Consider the following 17,707-nt stretch of genomic DNA (forward strand, 5'->3'; position numbering starts at 1 on the left):
TGTCTGTGATTATTGTACGGGATCGTTGTGAGGGCCAAATGAGATACTTAAGAAAGGGGTCATCAAAGTTAAAGGAATTCCTGGATACCTACAGGCAAAGAAGCTAGCTGGAGCTTATCTCTGTCCTTTGCTGTTTAAATATACACCGTGTAACTAGATGTTTCAAACTGAAATTAAAATATAAAAATTCAGTGCATTTCTTTAAAAGCAAGTAATAAGTTGTTTTGCAGATGGGTAGTTTCTTGTGTAGGAACCCTCTTTAGCAGATAAACATTTTTTTCCATATATTATTGGAAATTGATCCAGAAAAACAGAGAGTAAATAAGATGTTTGTTATTTTGCAGTTAATATTTTTTATCATTAAGTCTAGGGACTTTTTAGGTATGGTAAATAGATAATGGAACAGGAAAACAAATTACAGTCTTTAACTTTCTATCTGATAATTTACTGTTGAGAATATAAGGTTTGTGGGGCTTCCCAGATGGCACAGTGCTAAAGAATCTGCCTGCCTGTGTAAGAGAATGCGAGTTCAGTCCCTGGGTTGGGAAGATCCCCTGGAGGAGGAAATGGCAATCCATTCCAGTATTCTCACCTGGAAAATTCCATGGACAGATGAGCCTGGTAGGCTACAGTCCGTGAGATCACAAAGAGTCAGACAAGACTGGTGACTGATTTATTCATGCACACATACAAGATTTATAGGGAAGAAAAGGGATGAGATTTTTAGAAATGGAAACAAATAGTACTAAGATTTAATAGCTCTTCTGCTCAAATTAGCCTTGTTTTCTTTAATTCTGCCTATCTTATATGAACTTTTTTTCTTTTTTAAAGGAAACTTGAACACAACTTCCTGAGAAGATTTGATTCTTTATTTCTGGACTTCGTATATATAACAAGACCGTCAGAATGTCGGGAGCCTCAGTGAAGGTGGCTGTCCGTGTTCGGCCCTTCAATTCTCGAGAGACCAGCAAAGAGTCCAAGTGCATCATTCAGATGCAGGGCAACTCAACCAGTGAGTACATGCTGTGTTCTGTCAGTCCTGTCTCATCTTCCTGTCCTTCCCCCTTTCCTTCTTGCTGTCATCAAAATAAATGAACATGTGGCTAGTAACACTTGGAACTTTGCTGTTCTGAATGTTCCACTGAATGTTTTCCCCTGTGATTTTTGCTGTAGCATATTTAAATATTGGCTGTTTATCTTCTTTACAATTGAGAATTCCCTAGAAAACTGAGTGAATTTAGCTAGTGTTATTAAGTTGAAGTCTTAATGATAGTGAAGGTGTAAGCAGTGATTTTTAGTAAATGATGCTGTGAAATATACCTTATTGAGGGTGCAAGATTGCTTTAACTTCCTTGATTTTCAATAGTACTTGAGCTTACCAAGATGGTCTTAACACTTACACTGCTTCCTTATGATGATTCTTTGAGTTGAACGACAGATATAGCTAAAGCAGATAATAAACTTGTAAATTATTACTAAAAATGATCAGTCCTTGCTTCCTGGTTTGTTTCTCTGAACTATTCCTTAGGTGAAAAATGATGGAAGCTGGAGTTTTTGGTACTTGCATTAGTTACTTGATGTGGGTCTGTAGGCAAACTATTACTTAAATAATGGTAAGTTCTACCATTTTAAAGCCTGTAACTTTGGGATAAAGTAGAATTGTTGTTCTTTCAGACCCAAGTTAATGCTAAATATTTGAGGAAATATGCTTATCTGTTTGTGGGCCAGTGTTCTGTGTAGAGGATTCTCCCAGTGGGAAATAAATCTATATGTTATGTTTGAGGTGTACAATGGGTGCTTTGACATGTTTATACATTTTTAAATGATCAACACTATCTAATTAGCATATCCATCACTTTTCATAGATAGTCACCTTTTATTTTAAGGTAAGAACACTTGAGATCTACTCCTTCAGCAAATTTTACATAAACATCATTAACCATAGTCACCATGATGCACTTTAGGTCTCCAGAACTTTGTACCCTTTGATCAATGTCTCCTTTTCTCCCCCAGCTCCCAGCCATCACTCTCTATTACTGTGTGTTTGCCATATATATGCACACACACACACATACATATTCCCCGTATACAACTTGGAACTTTCTTTTGCTAACACATTTTTCTGAACTTGCTACATAGGACTTGCAACATTCTATTTTTTTGAAAAAGGGTCAAACTTTGGAGTCCAAACTGCTGTACCATTGTTTGTGTTTTACATTTCCTTGTCAGTTGTGCCAGTGATTCTGTGAATTATATATCCTATGAATAATTGTAAAAGAAAGATGCAGAATTTGGTATTATTCTCTAACTAATGTTATATTCTTAAATGTCACTCATCGAGGCTATGTTCTTATTTCTATTTCATTTTAAGAATTAAGTTTTACACAGTATATAACTAAATCCTTGGACAGGGCCTTGCTAGCCTTCTCTATATCATTCTGGTTTTAGTACAGGTGCTGCTGAAATGAGCACATTAAATTCTGGTTATTGAGCCTCTTGTTTCTTTCTGAAAAATGCATTTATTTATAACTTAGTATGGAGGCATTTTTGACTGTTGGTGTTGCCTCTAAATGTCCTGGTATATCACAAGTTCTTTTAAAGGGTGGACATTAGGAAATCCTGGATCAGGAGCCAGAATTGATTCCAGAAAGGTCTACTTTTCTCTGATCCGTTTTGTATACTGACTATCCAGGAGAAATCCCCAGTATCATGGAGATGGAGTTTCATTCATGGTTGGGATGTTGGTACTTTCTTTGTAGAGTTGGAAATCTTATTAAAACTTTTAAGTAGAGAGTGAGTATTAAAAGACCATATCCATGAATGCAAAAGTCATATGATAATAATAAAGGAAAATGCTTACTAGCACAAGTAATAACACTAATGTTTTTCAAGACCATATCCATGAATGCAAAAGTCTTATGATAAAAATAAAGGAAAATGCTTACTAGCACAAGTAATAACACTAATGTTTTTCCTTGATGAGTAATCATTTTAGAATGCCCGCATCTTAAATGGATTATATGTTTCTAGTTTTGTCAAGGTCAAATAGCATTACCTACCGCTACTGCTAAGTCACTTCAGTTGTGTCCGACTCTGTGCGACCCCATAGACGGCAGCCCACCAGGCTCCCCCATCCCTGGGATTCTCCAGGCAAGAACACTGAAGTGGGTTGCCATTTCCTTCTCCAATGCATGAAAGTGAAAAGTGAAAGGGAAGTCGCTCAGTTGTGTCCGACCCTCAGCGACCCCATGGACTGCAGCCTTCCAGGCTCCTCCATCTATGGGATTTTCCAGGCAAGAGTACTAGAGTTGGGTGCCATTGCCTTCTCCGAGCATTACCTAATTTCCCTCCAGTTTTGATTTATTTTTGTGAATAGGTAGGACATTCACAGGGTATGAATTTCAAAAAGTATGAAGAGTATACAGTACAATCATTCCTTTTACCCCATCACATAGGCAACCAGTTCCTCTTCCCAGAAGTAACTTCAAGGGGGGATTTCCTTTGAGAGATAGTTTAATTAGTAGCAGGTGTAATAATAACTTTTCTTTCAGTCTTGACTGCATTGTAAATACACGAATAAACTTCATATTTATATCTTGTCAAAATTGGTTTTTTGGTGTAGTTTTTTTTTTTTTTTTTTTTTTGAGATTTTGGCATGAAAGGATATCCAAAAAAGTTAATAGGTTTTATTTACTAACAAGTATCTACTATATGTGTAATGATATGCTAAGTACTAAACAGATATAAAAAAGCTAATCTATTGACTGTTCAGGAGTATGTAGCAAAATTAAAATTTTCTGTAGTTCTGGATAGTTATGTGAAATGGATTTGGGTCCACTTGATTTTCTTTGCTTTTTTTTTTTTTTGATCATCTAGGTTAAAAACCTAGTTTCAGTTCAGTTCAGTTGCTCAGTCGTGTCCGACTCTTTGTGACCCCATGAATTGCAGCACACCAGGCCTCCCTGTCCATCAGCAACTCCCAGAGTTCACTCAGACTCATGTCCATTGAGTCAGTGATGCCATCCAGTCATCTCATCCTCTGTCGTCCCCTTCTCCTCCTGCCCCTAATCCCTCCCAGCATCAGAGTCTTTTCTAATGAGTCAGCTCTTCACATGAGGTGGCCAAAGTACTGGAGTTTCAGCTTTAGCATCATTCCTTCCAAAGAAATCCCAGTTTACTAATGGCTAATAAGAAAGGTATTAGTCTTCATTGTATCTAAGATATATGGCTGCCTTTTTTACTTTATTATTTTGATGGTATAGACAATAATGTTAGTTTGGGGGAAAAAGGTAAAATTACCCAAATACTGATATTCACTCTGGATGAAAGATTTCAGGTGTTTTCACTGGTAGATTGCAAACTGAAGAAGGAAATAAGATTCCTGGTTGAACATTTTCTAAGGATAGGGCCATAAATTTTGGAGTTTTGTTTACTCGTTCTTGTTTGTTTCCCACAAAGATATCTCCAGAATTATTGAAAATATTTGTCTTTTGATGAAATATGGAAGAATAAATGCTTAGTTTTTATTAAAAGTAATTAATGTGGTTAGAATAGACTTGGAAAAAAAAAAGTAGACCTGGGCATATTCTACTACTCCTATGAAAACCAGCCTTTAGACCAGCTTAAACACCATGCTGAACTACCAATGGTTTTTCCATCATATTTTGTCCACATCCTTTCTAGACAGCAGTCCAAGTGGCTCTGATCTGCCTTGATCTTTCTCTTCCTCTTTAACACATTAAGCATGCATGTGTGCTCAGTCACTCAGTCATGTCCAACTCTTTGCGACCCCATGGAGCCCTGCCAGGCTCCTCTGTCAATGGAATTTTCCTGGCAAGAAATACTGGAGTGGGTTGCCATTCCTACTCCAGAGGATCTTCCCCACCCAGGAATCTAACCTGTGTCTCCTGAGTCTCCTGCATTAGCCAGTGGATTCTTCACCACTGTGCCACCTGGGAATCTCCTGTAACACATTGCCTCTTTGCATTTAAACATTCTCCAGGAGAAATTTGTGACTTTTAAAACAACATTAGTCTCCTGAAACAAAAACCCCTCATTAGCCTTAGAAAAAGTAGTGTTAGTTTTCTAGCTGAATGCTTTGTCATAAGTTTGGGGTAATTTTGGTTCCTCTGAAAGGTGTTTGTTCTTCAAAAGCTAATTCACTAATTGTATCAGAGACATTTTCCTCTAGAATTTTTGGCGTTTTTCAGTTTTCTGCTGTTTTCTTTTTTTTTTCCCCTGCAATTTTATATGGCATTTTCTTAGTAATTTGACTAACACGTAATCCAAATAACTTCTGAGTGAGAGATTTCACGTGAGCCAATTTGTTATATTTAGAAAGTATTAATGGCTTGTTTTTTTAAAAAATTGGGCTTAAGATTGGGAGAGAGCATGGATTTGGAACCTTGAATTGTTGCAAAAAATGAAATGAATTTGCTATAGCCACATGTGTTAGCTGCATTAAAAGACTGCTATGCTGGCAAGCTGGCCTGGACTGTTGCTCACGGGGATTAAAGCTGATTGTTGATGGAATGCAGTGGAATGTTCCTGCCATAAGGTCTCTTATGAAAAAGTAGAAGAGGGTGAAGAGTACTTTAGGGAATGTGCCAGAGTTGAAAACTGAGTAGTGGCAGTTTTATTCAAGCTCTTTCTGGTCTCAGAGGGAGTGTTTTCCATGGCACAGATAAAGGTTACTGCCTTGACATTTTGAAGACTAGAGTGCATACAAATAGCTTTGTTTAATAATACCCCGTTATATTCTAAATTTCTCCCACTTCGGAAGCATTTTTTATTGTCTAATTACTTTAAAAAAGGAAAATGGGAGAAAATTAATGCTCTTACTGCTCACATTTATGGTTAGGTTATGTTTGTAAATCTGGAGACTTTGAAACTGCATAAATTCCCCTCTGATCTTTGGCTTTGTTTTTAACCATAATAGTCTGTCTCCAGCCCTTTGGTAATTCCCCTTCATATTTTTATTAATCTTCCTGAGCCTGGGGTCTTTTATTTATTTTTTCCCTAGGCCCAGGTATTAAGGTGGGATAAAAGAAATCTTGGGTTTTTTTTTTTCCCTGCTGATTACTTTCATTGTACATTTTAAAAGGCTTTTTTATTCACACATGTGCATTTCTAAACCACATGCTGCACATCACAACTGGTACAGAGAATGACTTCATGTCCATTAATGAAAATCTGGAATGGGGGAAGGACTGGGACAAAAGGGAGCTTGGAAAGGAAGACTTTTGAAAGGAATTCTTACAAATCTGTATGCTTTTTCTGGCATAAATTAATATAACTGCACGAAAATAAATGGGACTTGCCTGGTAGTCCAGCAGTTAAGACTCCGTGCTGCCAGCACAGGGGGCCCGGGTTTGATTCCTGGCCAAGGAATGAGATCAGCTTGGGTACCAGTGGCACTAAACTTTTTTAAAAATTCTAACATGAAACACTTTTTCTGTGGTCCAGACTTGGCGCTAGGCTCCTCCTCACCACGGGGGACAGCCACACCCTTTCTCTCTGGGTGTGCATCTCTGCCTTGCTTCTTAACTGAACAAACCACTTCTCTGTGTGCTCTCCCACTAGTTGTTGTGGTGTGTCTCTAATAATATACTTTGTACCTGCAAAAAAAAAAAAAGAGAAAGACTTGAGCTATAGCAGTGACCTTTCATTGTGTGTGTTTGGGATGGAGAAATAAAGGTGCCCCTGAAATGGTATTATATTTACTCAGTTGGGGTTGATGGAAACCAGTTTTGCCCTTTAGAATGACTTTTGGAATGGGTTGATAAAGGGAAGGTCCAGGTGCTGCACTGTCTGTTGCGTTCTCACAGTTCTATTTGGTACTCAATGATTTCTCATACGGCAACTTACTAAACTGACATTTTGAAATGTATTCCTGTTTCTTAGGTTTTTCTTATACTGGATAAAGTTTATGGTCTTAAGGAAGGGCATTAGATTGCACCCTCTACTAGATGAGATTAATTTTTCTGTAACTTAGCACATTTTTTTTCTTTTTAACTGGAGAATAATTGCTTTACAATGTTGTGTTGGTTTCTGCCATACATCAGCATGAATCAGCCATAGATATGCATGTCTCTTCCTCCTTGAACCTCCCTTCTACCTCCCCCCTCCACACCGCCCTTCTGAGTTGTCACAGAGCACCGAGTTGAGCTCACTGTGTTATACAGAAACTTTCCACTAGCTAGCTATTTTACCTGATGCTGGGAAAAATTGAGGGCAGGAGGAGAAGGGGATGACAGACGATGGGATGGTTGGATAGCAACACTGACTCAATGACATGCTTTTGAGCAAACTCAGGGAGAGAGTGATGGACAGAGAAGCCTGGCATGCTGCAGTTCATGGGGTCGAAAAGAGTCGGACATAACTTAGTGACTGAACAACAACAACAAATATATATGTTCCAGTCCTACTCTCTCAGTTTGTCCCACCCTCTCCATCCCGCCTGTGTCCATACGTCTGTCTTTATGTCTGTGTCTCTATTCCTGCCCTGCACATAGGTTCATCAGTGCCCTATTTCTAGATTCCATATATATGCATTAATATACAAGACTTGTTTTTCTCTTTCTGACTTACTTCACTCTGTATGGGGCTTTCCCTGGGGCTCATCTGGTAAAGAATCCACCTGCAATGCGGGAGACCTGGGTCCGCTTCCTGGGTTGGAAAGATCCCTTGGAGAAGGGAAAGGCTACCCACTCCAGTATCAGGTGGCAAAGAGTCAGACATGACTGAGCGACTTTCACTTTCTTTTTTCTTTTCACTGCGTATGACAGGCTCTAGGTTTATCCATCTCAGTAGAACTGATTCAGATTTGTTCTTTTTATGTTTTGTTGTTGTTTATTCTCTAAGTTGTGTCTGACTCTTTGCAACCCTATGGACTGTCGCCTGCTAGGTTCCTCAGTTTATGGGCTTTCCCAGGCAAAAATACTGGAGTGTGTTGCCATTCCCTTCTCTAGGGGTTCTTCCCCACCCAGGGATCAAACCTGGATCTCCTACATTGCAGACAGATTCTTTACTGTCTCAGCCACCAGGGAAGCTTTATGTAGTCAGCAAGAACAAGACCAGGAACTGATTGTGGCTCAGATCAGGAACTCCTTATTGCAAAATTTAGGCTTAAATTGTAGGAAGTAGGGAAAAACACTGGACCATTCAGGTATGACCTAAATCAAATCTCTTATGATTATACAATAGAAGTGACAACTATTTAATTCAAGGGATTAAATCTGATAGAGTGCCTGAAGAACTATGGACGAACGTTCATAACATTGTACAGGAAGTGGTAACCAAAACCATCCCAAAGAAAAAGAAATGCAAGAAGGCAAAATGGTTGTCTGAGGTGGCCTTACACATTGCTCAGGAAAGAAGGGAAGCAAGAAGCAAAGGAGAAAAGGAAAGATATAGCCAATTGAACGCAGAGTTCCAGAGAATAGCAAGGAGAGACAAGGAAGCCCTCTTAAGTGAACAGTGCAAAGGAATAGAGGGAAACAATAGAATGGGAAAGACTAGAGATCTCTTCAAGAAGATTGGACATACCAAGGGAACATTTCATGCAGAGATGGGCACTATAAAGGGCAGAAACAGTAAGGACCTAATAGAAGCCGAAGATATTAAGAAGAGGTGGCAAGAATACACAGAACTGTATTAAAAAGGTCTTAATGACCTGGATAACCACCATGGTGTGGTCACTCACCTAGAGCCAGACATCTTGGAGTGTGAAGTCCAGTGGGCCTTAGGAAGCATTACTACGAACAAAGCTAGTGGAAGAGATGGAATTCCAGCTGAGCTTTTTCAAATTCTAAAAGATGATACCGTTAAAATGCTACACTCACTATGTCAGCAAATTTGGAAGACTCAACAGTGGCCACAGGACTGAAAAAGGTCAGTTTTCATTCCAGTCCCAAAGAAGGGTAATGTTAAAATTGCTGTACAATTGTGCTCATTTCACATGCTAGCAAGGTAATGCTCAAAATCCTTCAAGCTAGGCTTCAACAGTATGTGAACTGAGAAATTCCATATGTACAAGCTGGATTTAGAAAAGGCAGAAGAACCAGAGATCAAATTGCTAACATCTGTTGGATCATAGAAAAAGCAAGGAAATTCCAGAAAAACATCTACTTTTGCTTCATTGACTACATCAAAGCTTTTGACTGTGTGGATCACAACAAACTGTGGAATATTCTTAAAGAGATGGGAATACCAGGCCTCCTTACCTGCCTCCCAAGAAACCTGTGTGCATGTCAAGAAGCAGCAATTAGAACTGGACATGGAACAAGGAACTGATTCAAAATTGGGAAAGGAATTCATCAAGGCTGTATATTGTCACCCTGCTTATTTAATTTCTAGGCAGAGTATATTGTGCAAAATGCTGGGCTGGATGAATCCCAGGCTGGAATCAAGATTGATGGGAGAAATATCGACAACCTCAGATATGCAGATGATACCACCCTAATGGCAGAAATCGAAGAGGAACTGAAGAGCCTCTTAATGAAGGTGAAAGAGAAGAGTGAAAAAGCTGGCTGGAAACTCAACATTTAAAAAAATAAGATCGTGGCATCCAGTGCTATCACTTCATGCCAAATAGATGGAGAAAAAGTGGAAACAGTGGTAGATTTTATTTTCTTTGGCTCCAAAAATCACTGGATAGTGACTGCATCCACGAAATTAAAAGATGCTTATTGTAATTCAACTATTCTTCAATAAAGTATATATATTATGGGGAAAAAAGGTACTTGCTCCTTGGAAGAAAAGCTATGACAAGCCTAGACATTGTATTAAAAAACAGAGACATCACTTTGCTAACAAAGGTCCATATAGTCAAAGCTGTGGTTTTTCCAGTAGTCATGTACTAATGTGTAAGTTGGACCAGAAAGAAGGCTGAGTGCTGAAGAATTGATGCTTTTGAACTGTAGTGCTGGAGAAGACTCTTGAGAGTCTCTTGGACAGCATGGAGATCAAACCTGTCAGTCCTACAGGAAATCAACCCTGAATATTCCTTGGAAGGACTGATGTTGAAGCTGAAGCTCCAGCACTTTGGCCACCTGATATGAAGAGCTGACTCATTGAAAAAGACCCTGATGCTGGGAAAGATCGAAGGCAGGAGGAGAAGGGGATGACAGAGGATGAGATGGCTGGATAGTATCATCGACTCAATGAACATGAGTTTGAGCAAACTCTGGGAGTTGGTGAAGGACAGGGAAGCCTGGCATGCTGCAGTGCATGGATCGCACAGAGTCGGACACAACTGAGCGACTGAACAAAAACAAAACGCTTTTAAACATGATATAGCAAATAAAAATTTTTTGTTTATTTATTTTTTATGCTATGTTGAGTCTTCAGTGCTGCTTGGGCTTTTCTCTAGTTTTGGCATTGGGGGCTACTCTCTAGTTGCAGTGCTCGGGCTTCTCTTGTTGCAGAGCACAGGCTCTAGGGCGCTCGAACTTCAGTTAGTGCAGCACATAGGCTCAGTGGTTGTGGCTCCCAGGCTCTAGTATACAGGCTCAATATTTGAGGCGCATGGGCTTAGTTGCTATGCAGCATGTGGAATATTCCCAGACCAGAGATCTAACCCATATCTCCTGAATTAGCAGGCGATTCTTTACCACTGAGCCGCCAGGGAAGCCCCGTCAGATTGTTTTTTGTGGTTGCTTTTGGTACCTAAATTGTTGTATTCGATGGGAATATACATTTAAAGGCAGAAACAGTTGAGCCTGTCATTAAAGGAGGAGGCCATTGCTATTGTATATCTGGAATTGCTTTTTATTATAATGTATAATTCAGAGTTCTTTAATTATCTAAATAAGTTGTTTTCACATCTAGATTGTGAAACAGCAAAGAGGGAAGACTGAAAAAAATCTTTTAGGAAACCTGCTGTTTTGCATCTAGTCAAAAGAGGTTGTCTTGATTAAATCCAGACTATACTTCAGGTGGCCTTTTTATATGCATATGTTGCTTTTTTCAAAGGGGAAAACAACCATGCCCAGTTTTGTTGGTTTTTTTTTTTTTTTTCAATGCCTTCTTTGTGATTCTCAAGAAATATTTTGGAGTTTTTTTTTTTTTTTTTTTTAGTTCATTTTTGAAAGTCTGTGCCAACATCGAAGTGCTTATTGCTTTTGGTAGCTTCCCAGTGAAGTGTGAAGCACTGCAGTGAGAGCTAGGAAATCCGGAGCAGTTAGAGAGACTGAGAAGGGAAGGGGCTGCTGCTGCCTGTCATCTCGTGGGCCAAGTTGATTTTTGGAGATTTAATTTTTGGTCATATATCAACAATGTGCTTATTTTATGAAAAAACATTTCTATTGGGGTAAGAATTGTTCTTGGCTGTACTGTGTAGAGATGAATGCTTTGTACAATAGGTGGTAAGAAAAAGAAATAAGAAATTAGGTCCTTGAGAGATCTGTGGGAATTGAGATTTTTGTTATTCAGCAAGCATGGGCTGGGAGGTAACTAGGGACCCAGAGTGTGTTTAGTCTGAGAGTTAAGTGATCAAAGCAGTGTGCTGACCTTTATGAGGCTTTAGGAGAGAGATCTGAATAATTGAGGGGCAGGGCCAGGAAAGATAGAGAATGTCTGGGAAGCCTCTTTTGTTTTGGCAGAACAGAAAACTGTAGGGCTAGAATTAGCAGAAGCTGTACAAATGACGAAATGATTTAACTACAGTTACTGTTTCCCTGTGACATTGTTCAGGTCTGATTCCAGAGTTCCTTTTGTAGCTGTGAATAAAATAGAGAAGGTAAAATTGGTGAAGGGGGAAACAAAAGCAGCTTTTACTTTTTAAATTGCCTTTTAGTGGGGGAAAAACCACCACGATTACCAGTTAAACACTTAAGCTGTGCCAGCCACTATTAGGCCCTTACAGACTAACTCATTTAATTATCAGAACAGTCCTATGGCAGATATTCTTATTTTCCCCATAGTACAGATGAGGGCATGAATTCTGGTTAACTTGCCTAAGGTCTCACATTTAGGACTGAGAGAAATAGAAAATGAACTGGTGCTGTCTTACTCCAGAACCCTCATTTTTTTCCTTTTAATTGAAGTATAGTTGATTTGCCAACATCTGCTGAATCATAGAAAAAGCAAGGGAATTCCAGGAAAACATCTACTTCTACTTCATTGACTACACTAAAGCCTTTGTGTTGATCACAGCAAACTGTGGAAAATTCTTAAAAGAGATGGGAATACCAGATCACCTTACCTGCCTCCTGAGAAACATGTATGCAGGTCAAGAAGCAACAGTTAGAACTGGACAAGGAACAACAGACTGGTTCCAAATTGGGAAAGAAGTATGTCAGGGCTATAGGTTGTCACCCTGCTTATTTAAGCTATATGCAGAGTACATCATGAGAAATGCTGGGCTGGATGAAGCACAAGCTGAAATCAAGATTGCCAAGAGAAATATCAATAATCTCAAGTGCAGATGACACCACCCTAATGGCAGAAAGTGAAGAGCAACTAAAGAACCTCTTGATGAAAGTGAAAGAGGAGAGTGAAGAGCTGGCTTGAAACTCAACATTCAAAAAACTAAGATCATGGCATCTGGTCCCATCACTTCATGGCAAATAGATGGGAAAACAATAGAAGCAGTGACAGACTTTATTTTCTTGGGGTCCCGAATCACTGCAGATGCACTGCAGATGGAGACTGCCGCCATGAAATTAAAAAGTTTTTGTTCTTTTGAAGAAAAGCTATGACAAACCTAGACAGTGTATTAAAAAGCAGAGACATCACTTTGCTGACAAAGGTCCATCTAGTCAAAGCTATGGTTTTTCCAGTAGTCATGTATGAATGTGAGAGCTGGACCATAAAGAAGGCTGAGCGCCAAAGAATTGATGCTTTTGAACTATGGTACTAGAGAAGACTCCTGAGAGTCCCTTGGATTGCAAGGAAATCCAACCAGTCAGTCCTAAAGGAAATCAGCTCTGAATATTCATTGGAAGGACTGATGCTGAAGCTGAAGCTCCAATACTTTGGTCGCCTGATGGGAAGCGCCAACTCATTGGAAAAGACCCTGATGCTGGGAAAGACTGATGGCAGGAGAATGGGGCGACAGAGGATGAGATGGTTGGATAGTATCACTGACTCAATGGATATGAATTTGAGCAAACTCTGGGAGATAGTGAAGGACAGGGAATCCTGGAGTGCTGCAGTCCATGGGGTCACAGAGTCCAACACAACTGAGCAACTTAACAGCAGCATAGTTGATTTACAATGTTAGTTTCTGGTGTACAGCAAAGTCATTCTGATATTGATATATATATATATCTTCTTATATCTATTTTCTTTTTGATATTCTTTTCCATTATGATTTATTACAGGACATTAAATAGAGTTCCCAATGCTCTGTAGGACCTTGTTGTTCATCTACTTTTATATATAGTGGTTTGTATCTGCTAATTCTGAACTCCTAATTTATCCCTCTTCTACGCCCTTTTCCCCTTTGGTAAACCTAAGTTTGTTTTCCATGTCTCTGAGTCTGTTTCTGTTTTGTAACTATGTTCATTTGTGTTATATTTTAGATTCCACATATAAGTGCTATCATATGGTATTTGTGTTTCTCTTTCTGACTTACTTTTTAATACTCTGAGATTGAGTGTATAGTTGACCCTTGAATATCAAGGGGGTTAGGGTGGCGACCCTCAGCAGTTTAAAATCTGCCTATAATCTGTTGACCCTTTGTATCCGTGGTTTGCATCCATGGATTTAACCAACCCTAGATTGTGTAGTACTGTGTATTTACTATTGAAAACAGTCCACATGTAAGTGGACCCATGCATTTCAAACCTGTGTTGTTCAAGGGTCAGCTATGTTGTAAACATATACAGTACAATTTATCCTATTTTATAAGATTTAGAATCTAATTTTGTTATTTTAAATGATTAGGAAATTTTATGATTGTCGATCTTTGCTCAAATCTACTTTATGGTAATATACTTTATACCATTTTAATATATTTTGAAAATACATTATTCTAAGTTGGGAAGAAGCTGCTTATGGGGTTTAGTTTTATGGTTTTGGATATAAATTTTAAAAAATGCCATATTTCTTAAATTTGGATATAGAAAGCTTTTGGAAATGGAAGTTGGTGCTGAAGATATCACTAGGATTTTTAACAAACTCAAAACATGCTGTTTTAGAAAAGTTAATTTAAAGTTACTCTGTTGCCACAATGATATGTTAATTGTAGTTGCAGGCAAAAATCTTTAATAGTTTGCCAACAACAGTGTAATTGCTACATAGAGACTTTGAGATATTAGATAAATAAATTTATTCTGGAGAATAAAAGGGCTTTTTGAGTACAACTCTTGTTTTGACTGCCTTGTTTTCTAGGACTTAGTAATTAAAAGATTATTTCTGCATCTTGATGCTGAAGTAACAAAGTTGGAAAGAAGGCAAGGGAAAAAAGGGGGTTAATTTGGGGGACTTAGCAGTCGTTTAAAAGCTAATTTTGACTTGAAGGGACTCCAAGAAAGAGAAGATGGTCTTGTGGTTCATCAATAAACTAAAACCTATAGAACATTTTATGGAAATCATTTTAAAGGCATTTCCATTTATCTTGGATAAGGGTCTTCAGGCCTTTACATCAAAGATGCTATCCTCTTCTCTCTTCTCTAGTTCTCCTAAGGTAAGGGATATCAGCAGGAAGAAAAAAAAGTTTGAAGACAAAAGGGGCAAGTTGTGAAAGCTGCAGGGGAGGATAAATAAATGTGAAGTTATCTACCCTGTGGACTTGGGGAAGATACAATCAAATCAGACCTTCAGTTCTAAGGCTGCCTTTCTGATTTATGAAGGGAGACTTAAGGAAACAGCCTTAAAGCCAGATGAGATGTGGATGGTGATGGGAGCCAAGGCCCAGAGGTGAGGATGAGCAGAGTGAGTTATGGGGATGTGAGTAGATCACCTGAACAAAAAAGACTCTTCCTCTGGGGAGTCCAAAGATGGTTATGATGATAAACACTAATGACAGTCACTAACATAGCCTGACTTCCTTTGTCTTTTGTCTCTCAGGATCCTGTCCTCTCCTGATTGCCTGCCTTCCTCACAGGCCATTCTCTTCTCTTACCTTATTTCCTGTGTTGAAAGTACACCAGGACTTCGTCTCTTCTCTTTGATATCTTTTCTGTCTTCAGAGAAGACAGACTCCCTAGGTGATTTCATCTAGGCTCAAGGTTTTAAATGTCTCTGAGGTGACGGTAACTCTCAAACTCATTTCTCCAGCCTGAACCCCTTTTTAGAACTCTAGACTTGTCTACCCAACTGCTAACTTAACTGTACTTAAAGGTCTAAGACGTTATCTCAAACTCAGCATGTCTTCAACAGAACCGATTCCAGACCAGAAATATTGGAGTCACTCTAGTCTTCTCTCTTTTTCTTACAGACCATGTGTAATTCATCAGTAAATCAATTTTGTTTTCTCTGCTTTCACCATCTCTCCTGAATCTGGTTACTTTTTATCATTTGCACTCTTGTCCAAGAACACTCCAGTAGCTTCCTGTCTTTCTCCTTCTGCTTTTGTTCCTATGCAGCAGCCAGAGTCCTATTTTAGACATGGCTTAAAACTCAACATTCAAAAAACTAAGATCATGGCATCCAGTTCCATCACTTCATGGCAAATAGATGAGAAAACAATGGAAACGGTGACAGACTTTACTTACTTGGGCTCCAGAATCTCTGTAGATGGTGACTGCAGCCATAAAGATATTAGCTCTTTGGAAGAAAAACTATGACAAACCTAGGCAGTGTATTAAAAAGCAGAGGCTTTACTTTGCCAACAAAAGTCTGTCTAGTCAGAGCTGTGGTTTTTCCAGTAGTCGTGTATGGATGTGAGAGTTGGACCATAAAGAAAGCTGAGTGCCAAAGAATTGATGCTTTTGAACTATGGTGTTAGAGAAAATTCTTGAGAGTCCCTTGGACTGCAGGGAGATCCAACCAGTCAGTCCTCAAGGAAATCAGCTCTGAATATTCATTGGAAGAACCGATGCTAAAGCTGAAGTTCCAATACTTTGGCCACCTGATGTGAAGAATGGACTCATTGGAAAAGACCCTGATGCTGGGAAAGATTGAAGACAGGAAGAGAAGGGGGTGACAGAGGATGAGATGGTTGGATGGCATCACGTACTCGATGGACATGAGTTTGAGCAAGCTCCTGGAGTTGGTGATGGACAGGGAAGCCTGGCATGCTTCATTCTGTGGGGTTGCAAAGAGTGGGACATGACTGAGTGACTGAACTGAACTGAAACCTCATTGTTTCACCCCTGTGCTTTAAATCCTTTTTTGGTTTCTTGTCACTTTTAGAATATAACTAAAGATTCTCACCTTGACCACACAATCTGGCTAGCTCTCTGACATCACAGGTCATTATTGTTTATACTGGTGGCCCTGCAGTACCCTAAATGTCCTGCAGATCCCTGCTCAAACATCATCTTCTCAGACATGGCAGTCTGCCTGTTCTCATCACTCCTCCCACCTCCACTGCCACTTTGTATCTCCTAGCTCTTCTTTAATTTTCTTCACCAGGTTATACTATCTCTCTTAGTTAACTGTCTGATTTCCTGGTTAGAATGTAAGCTCCTTCAAGGCAGGAACTGATTTTTCACTGGATACCTTCTTGCGTGGGGCATGGTAGGCACCCAAATATTTGTTAAATGAAAGAATATTGTGAATATTTACTTTATGCTAGGTCCTGAGCTAAAACTCTTGACGTTGATTGGTATCCAACAATTCTATAAAGTTAGGCTCCATTATTGTACCTGGTTTACAGATAAGAAAATTGGTGCTTACTGTTTATTATGTGCCGAGTTATAGATGAACCCTAGAATGATATTGCATACTCACAGTGAGGTTAGATCAAATCTTCTATAGTATTCTATTTTCTTCACTGTTAAAATATTTAATAATAATATCTTCTAGAAATATTTCCTAGATCATTATAGGTTTTGATTATTGAATATTGGGTCAAATTGTAAAACAAAATTCCATTTTGGATCAAGAAACGCAATGGTTTTGATATAGACCTTTCTTTCTCTTGGCCCCCACAAATGCCACACACTGGAACTTAGGGGTTTCTGATGCCTGATGCAGTTCTCATGGGAGTTTTTATGTAAATGGCAAGCAGAAGTTCCCAAACATTCTACAGTGGTGGTTGTGTTCTGTGTAATTGGTCTCCACACTTCCATTCATGCTTTCTTCTAGTCTTTTCTCCATGCTGTAGCCCATCCATCACTGTAACCAAGTCACTCCAGTGGCTTCTCATTGGGCAGGGATTCACCCGCTCCTTGGAGTCTGCCCATGATCCTGAGATTTTAGTGCTTTTCTACTCTTTGCTGCTCACTGCACGTGAACTTCACCTGTCAGACCAGTACCTGTGATTCACATGCTTATTTTTGCCCCAGGCCTTCTTAGTGGAGTTCCCTAGCCTGGGATGCACCTTGCCCAGTGGTTCAGAGCCTTGGAGCCAGATGGTCTAAATTCCAGTTCAGGCTCTGGCCTTGGGGAGCTCAGGGCACTCTGAACGTGAAGTGGAGATGATGATTGCATAAGGTTATTGTGTGGATTAAACGAGTGCGTCCATGTGATGTGTTAGCACGGTGCTCAGGACATATGAAGTGTTCGTGCTCAGTCGTGTTCAACTCTTTGTGGTCCTATGGATTGTAGCCCACCAGACTCCTCTGCCCATGGAGTTTTCCAGACAAGAATATTA

The 17,707-nt window shown here is 39.3% G+C and overlaps 1 protein-coding gene across 9 annotated transcripts in view; it reads left to right on the forward strand.

The window, feature by feature from the left end:
* Positions 1 to 17,707, forward strand: part of KIF1B (kinesin family member 1B) — a 151,316-nt gene that overhangs the window by 13,330 nt on the left and 120,279 nt on the right. For all 9 annotated transcript variants that reach the window (XM_070385216.1, XM_070385222.1, XM_070385218.1 and 6 more), the window contains exon 2: positions 832 to 1,012. In XM_070385216.1, the coding sequence (XP_070241317.1) occupies positions 907 to 1,012 (106 nt within the window). In that variant the 5' untranslated portion in view covers positions 832 to 906. The remainder of the gene's footprint in view (positions 1 to 831; positions 1,013 to 17,707) is intronic.

The sequence above is a fragment of the Bos mutus genome, chromosome 16 (genome assembly GCF_027580195.1).
Source record: "Bos mutus isolate GX-2022 chromosome 16, NWIPB_WYAK_1.1, whole genome shotgun sequence".
In the NCBI taxonomy this organism is placed as follows: Eukaryota; Metazoa; Chordata; class Mammalia; order Artiodactyla; family Bovidae; genus Bos; species Bos mutus.